The sequence below is a fragment of the Cupressus sempervirens genome, chromosome 5, assembly GCF_028749045.1.
Source record: "Cupressus sempervirens isolate cs-2001-9-10 chromosome 5, ASM2874904v1, whole genome shotgun sequence".
NCBI classification, from domain to species: Eukaryota; Viridiplantae; Streptophyta; class Pinopsida; order Cupressales; family Cupressaceae; genus Cupressus; species Cupressus sempervirens.
This window is the reverse complement of record NC_143122.1, coordinates 1,023,489,255-1,023,494,941: the sequence shown is the minus strand read 5'-3', so window position 1 is coordinate 1,023,494,941 and position 5,687 is coordinate 1,023,489,255. Positions and strand designations below refer to the sequence as shown.

At 35.1% G+C, this 5,687-nt stretch overlaps 1 protein-coding gene across 2 annotated transcripts; it reads right to left on the bottom strand.

Moving 5' to 3' along the window:
• Positions 1-961: 961 nt before the first annotated feature.
• LOC149559424 (ubiquinol oxidase 2, mitochondrial-like) lies at positions 962-5,054 on the bottom strand. Of its 2 annotated transcripts, XM_089833319.1 has the most exons (4): positions 4,581-5,028; positions 3,809-3,937; positions 2,367-2,855; positions 962-1,252 (listed from the first exon to the last, which is right to left on the bottom strand). In XM_089833319.1, exons 1-4 carry the CDS (start codon positions 4,878-4,880, stop codon positions 1,193-1,195), a joined length of 978 nt encoding a protein of 325 aa, XP_089689445.1. In that variant the 5' UTR covers positions 4,881-5,028; the 3' UTR covers positions 962-1,192. The 2 variants fall into 2 exon arrangements, with proteins under 2 accessions (XP_089689445.1, XP_089689446.1); XM_089833320.1 differs by lacking the exon at positions 3,809-3,937 and having other exon boundaries at positions 4,581-5,054.
• Positions 5,055-5,687: the final 633 nt, after the last annotated feature.

Below are 5,687 nucleotides of genomic sequence, written 5' to 3'. Positions count from 1 at the left end.
TCAAAATATATCAAATTTTTATCACTCAATTCTTTATAAAATTTTAAAGAGTTATAATATTTTTAATATTATAAGACACTCAATGAATAGCCATTTAAATAATTATAATGATCATATTTTTAAAATAATGTAATACAGCGTCAGCATTTTAAATTCTCCCCCTATCCGAGCTATATTTCTATTATCTACATTGACTCTATTAAAATAATGTAATACAACCTCAGCATTTTAAATTCTCCCCAAATGAAATTGCTAATATTATATTTTTACGCATTAAATGCTGAAAGTATGATTTATTTGCTGACTGTACTGTCAGCTCAGGACATGACAGTGAGGGCAGCGCATGTGTGTAGATAGACAACAATTTTGCACGGCTGCCTGACGGTACTGTACAGTCAGGGCAGACCAGACGGGAAAGCTGCCTGGCTCGGTGCAAATATGTTGCTCCATAGCCGATGCCATGTCTAAACAACCGAATATGTTTCATGCTCCATGTCCAAAAATAAAAATAATTTTAACTGCAGTGAAGTAAAAACGGCAGCAACTTCTGTGCTGACGGCTGACACTTACAATTTGATGTGACTAAAAGAATGCACATGGCCATGTATGGACATGGAGCATGAAAGGCCAGTGCCTACTCAGTTGTGAATAGATCTCTTTGGTGAGGGACTATGTTGAATAATAAACCTCTTTCTCTTACTCAGTGTTGTATGACCTAGTTTATGGTTAATAGTATCTGATAGTCAGAACTCTCAATCACATTATTTTTTATTGTATGGCGCAAACTGACCCGTAGCATAGCTGTTAAATCTTTTTGATGGCAGTCTTGATATTTTCAGTTAGACTTGGTGGATGATAACAGTCTCATGGATACTTTGATGTAAATCTTTTCTTTGAACTATTTTTTATAGAATTAAGAAAAACGATCTCTTCTCAATTTTAATAAGTACATGCAAGCACATTATATAAAAACTATTCATCTCCATAATTTTCTGATTACTAACTGATTCTTTACGTTTTTTATGCAGATGCAATTCACTAACCTTTACTCTGTTGCAATTGTGTTTCAAATCTTAAATGTCTAGCTACAATTTAAAAATTTGGCCTGCAACACAAGAATTCTTTCATTCCCTAATACGTGCAACTTAAAATCCAAATCAAATGAAGGAGATTTGTCGATGTAAACTCTAAATCAATGGTATCCAACAGGGGCTGGGGCGTCGCTTAGCTGCTTTCCTTGAAAATGAATGTCCTGAAACATCAAACATCTCATCAGGATTTAAAGTTCCACCTCACCTAATACATAATCACAGAGAAATGCAAATTTTAAAAAGCAACTGCTGAAGTGGACAATTCGAGATAAGTTCAATGGCATAAAATTATAAAAAATAGTCTTGATCAATCCAGAGGAGTTTGGTAGTTAAATTAATTTTAAGGTCTGCAAACTCCAGCATTCCAGCTCCATTGTAGTTTACAGCAGGAGGGGCTTGGAAATTTCAGCAGACCTTTAAAAAAAGAGCATATTATGAACCCAGCCTAAGAAGAAACAGGTAGCTAAGGCAGTACCTTGCTTGAAAAAATTCATTTTGTATGAAAAATATAATAGCCAGTAAGATCTGGATCTAAGTTTAAAATCAAATCTATGGTCTATTTTATAGCGTGTTGGTTAACTGATGATGTTGTCATTGTGATCATCAAGATCAGACTCTTGTTGCACCATTGTGATTGTACGCTTTTACCTTTGGTGGTCTAATATGCTGACAAGTTTGAATCTCAGAATTGATAAATATAGATAAGATCTCTTATATGTCATATAACTCTGGATTAAAAGTATTTCACATGATAAAAAAAAATTAAATTAAATCAGACTCATATATTATCGTAACTGCAATAGGGGCATTAGAATATGGCTAGGTCCTTTAATAAAGCCTAATCTAATATATGTGTCTATAAATGTGACTTATTTCCAATACCAGTTATTTAGGGTTTCTAGCCTGGTTCTGATACCACTTATTTAGGGTTTCTAGCCTGGTTCTGATACCAGTTATTTTGTTGATGCTTATCTGAACAAGTTAGGACTCTTCTAGCCTGGTTCTGATACCACTTATTGTGTTGATGCTTATCTGAACAAGTTAGGACTCTAACGTAGAACCTTCTATTTGCTTTTGGAATTTCTACACGACCCAAACTACCCTCTTGACTACCTCACTGTCAATTCAAATGTAACTTATTTCCAAGAGTATAGAACACCTTAGAAAAGAGTGTTCGCAAAGATGAGCTTGGTTAAAATCAATTTTAATCCAAAAAAAATTCAGCTGAAAAAAAAACATTTATTTTTGCAAGATCGAGAGAATTATTTAACTTACAGATGCAAAGTGATTAACATCTCTATGGTGAGCTTCATCAGCCCTGATAACAATGACGACATCCCTGAGAGTTGCATCTTTGGAGAGCCTCCAGTAATCAATAGCTATGGCAGGTGCAGCAACATTTTCAATGTGACCGTTGTCAAGGTCTTTGAGGAATTCAGTGTAGGAATGGATGGCCTCCTCTTCAAGATATCCCACTATTCTGTGAGCCAATTTAGGAGAAGCCAAGTAGAGCAGAAAAAAGAAATTGAAGAACACTCCTTGAACAGTCAAAACCAATGCCCGCTCATACCACTTTGGTTTGACAACCTCTACCATTGTCATGAGATGCATTCTTTCATTTTCAGCTTCTTCCAGCAGGGCCTTTATCCATCCACCGCTATGCTCAAACTTTCTGAGTGATTTCAAGTGTAGAAGCATTTCTCCCACCATTCCTGGCACAGCAGCCACTGTTTCCAGCATCATCGCCCTGCAACCAAACCTCCTCTGCAACCCCACATTACAACTAATTATCATAACTACTTCTACACCAAATCAAGCCTATATCCACCACATTCAATTCTGTAATCAGGAAGTAACTATTTGGAATTGAAATAGCAAGCTATAACTAGTAAGTGCTTGCAATCGAATCTGGGTATATACAAATCTATATGTAACTAAGTTCGTCAGATTTCTACAATTCATATTAGTTGATTATTTTCTCTTCTAGGATCAATTGTGTGATAGTTTTTAGCATCAACGTTTAGAATCATATTACATGATCCATCATCATAACACAGAAGAGCAAAAAAATTGAAAATAAACAAAGCATTTTACCCAGACCTCAAAATGATCCACATCATTGAATGGAAAATTTTCAAATTAAAATATGTGCTTCACTTAGAGTTGATTTATTTGAATGAATTTATTCATTTACATGTAGATTGACCGAGGTAATAGTGCCATTAGTTAAGCCCAGGTTGCTGATGTGAATTTACATTATCATGTCGAGGGGTTAGAAACAAAGTAATTTATGGAGGCGATCATTCTGAAAGGCTAGAATAGGCTTGGGCAATTAGTAAACCAACTCCTGTAATCAAATTTTGATATCATTTGTTACAAAATGGGATTGTTCTTGTATCAAAAGATTGATCTATCAATATCTGATACAACCACTACACTTATAGAGAAGATGGACAAGCCATGTCACTAATCTCAAAAAAATATCGTTAACCATTAGTTTTGCCAACAGTTTCCAGAACATAATATTTTTTCATATATTTAGTGGTGTATCGTACCTGAATCCCGAAGATCAATAATCTACATTGTTTAGAGAAATTGTGCTTACATAATCAAATTCAAAAAATTAATATACATGAAAATTTCACAGCTTTTGACAAAAACTTGATTGCACTTAGTCCCAAGATTTACGAGACTCACTAAAATGCTGATGCTCGTACCTGAAAGAACACATCTGTTGGCACCCTGAGGCTTTTAACTGTCCAGTAGGCAACTTTATCCACAAACAGCTTGGGCACGTGGTGTTTTGACAGATCTATGTTCACATCGGGAGTATACGTTTCCCAAGGCTGCAACCCAATATCAAATCAAGACACTTCATAGAGAATACAACCTTAATCACTTAGAATTACTTAGATGCAGTGAGTACCAAGAAGATCTTTGAAATTTATGCATATAGCAAATCCCAACAGTCATCAACGTTTACATACTTATGGATCAAGCCATTTTCTTGATAGAAACAAATCTGTGTCTTTTGAGAAACACCTATACATGTGCAGTGAATGTTATGTGAACCACCTAAGGATTAGAGAAGATAGATAGTTAAGAATCAGTAACGAAATTTGATTTTATAATTTAAAAGGTATATTACGTTATAATTCAATTTGCCGAGTACAATTGGTGAGGATTATGATATTAATATGACTTGTGAGGTTGTAGTACGTAGTTCAATTGATTGAGTATAACTGTGAAGGTTATGATATATAACTGTATTACGCCTTGCATCAAGAATTTGCAGCTGATTATGCCATATATGTCACTTGATTATGTGATCCGTTAAAGATCAAAACCCTTTGAAGTATGATCGAAAGAATGAAACTACAAGATCTTGATAAAATGAGTACACTGAATCCTTAACTTCAGCCAAAAAGATTTAAATCTAGACTTCTCTAATAATTTTTTTATATAAATGAAAACAAAAGCTGAACTCACTTTAAAGCATTTCCATGGCCAAGGAGATCCATCCTCTCTTTTTATACCAGTAGGAGCTATCCCCCAATAGCTGTTATATACCAATTTATTATCCTTGTCATTGACTTGCCCAATAGATTGGGGAGGCTGAATATCTTCTTTGGGTTGGATCTTGGCACCTATATGAGGCTTTTGTAGCTCATTACCAGTTCCTTCAGCTTGTGATGCGGCTGTGTTTTTGTAAGCTTTGTAATGGGCATATATAATTCCATATTTCTGTCTCCTGATCCCCCCCACACTCCTTGAGATGGTAGAGTGCATAGCCGCTGCTTCTACTCAACAAACAACTCCCCCTACTTGTTTCACAATCCCAAGCGTCCCCTGAGCTTAAGAAGAAAACACCTGATTACTAAAGAATTCAAGGTCATCCTTCACAAAGTAAGAGGAAAGTGGGTATGAAGCAAAGAGGAAGAGTCATTGACCACGTTCCAAAAAAAATAATAGACTGACAAAGTGGGTATGAAAAGGGGTAGCAATCGAAAATGTCTGGACATCATATGATCCCCGTCAATTTTGGGTATTGGTACTTTTTGAGTGTAGACAGTATACCAGTATGAGTTGACCTTTCGCCGTGTCCTCCCACAAGATGGGGAGAGGAAGTTACTTAAGGGTTCGTTTGGTTATTGGAATTTAAAAAATATAGATTTCTACAAACTTTGGTTTAGCCAAATCAAGGTTTTGTATATCTTCATTTCAATTTTTGGGATTTTACTGAAATCGTTTGTTTCACTTGGAAGATGTGTCTGAAGACACTTTTTTATGCGTAAGCTTGGAGTTGAAGGTAAATTTCAAAAAGTAGTCCAATCTATTGTTTTTACACCCCTTAAAAAACAAAACCAAGTTTTGATTTTCAATTCCTACTTTTTTTAGGAAGTTGGAAAACCTGGTTTTGAGGCAAAATTGGAAGTCTCATATGCTAATTCCTTTTTGCAAATTTTGAAACAAACGCACAAATTTTCAAATCCAGATTTTCAAAAAGCCAATTCCTGTCATATTCCAAGAACCAAACGGACCCTAATTGATGTAGTTATATGACGGTTTTATTATGTCTATGTTTCATGTTTTTAG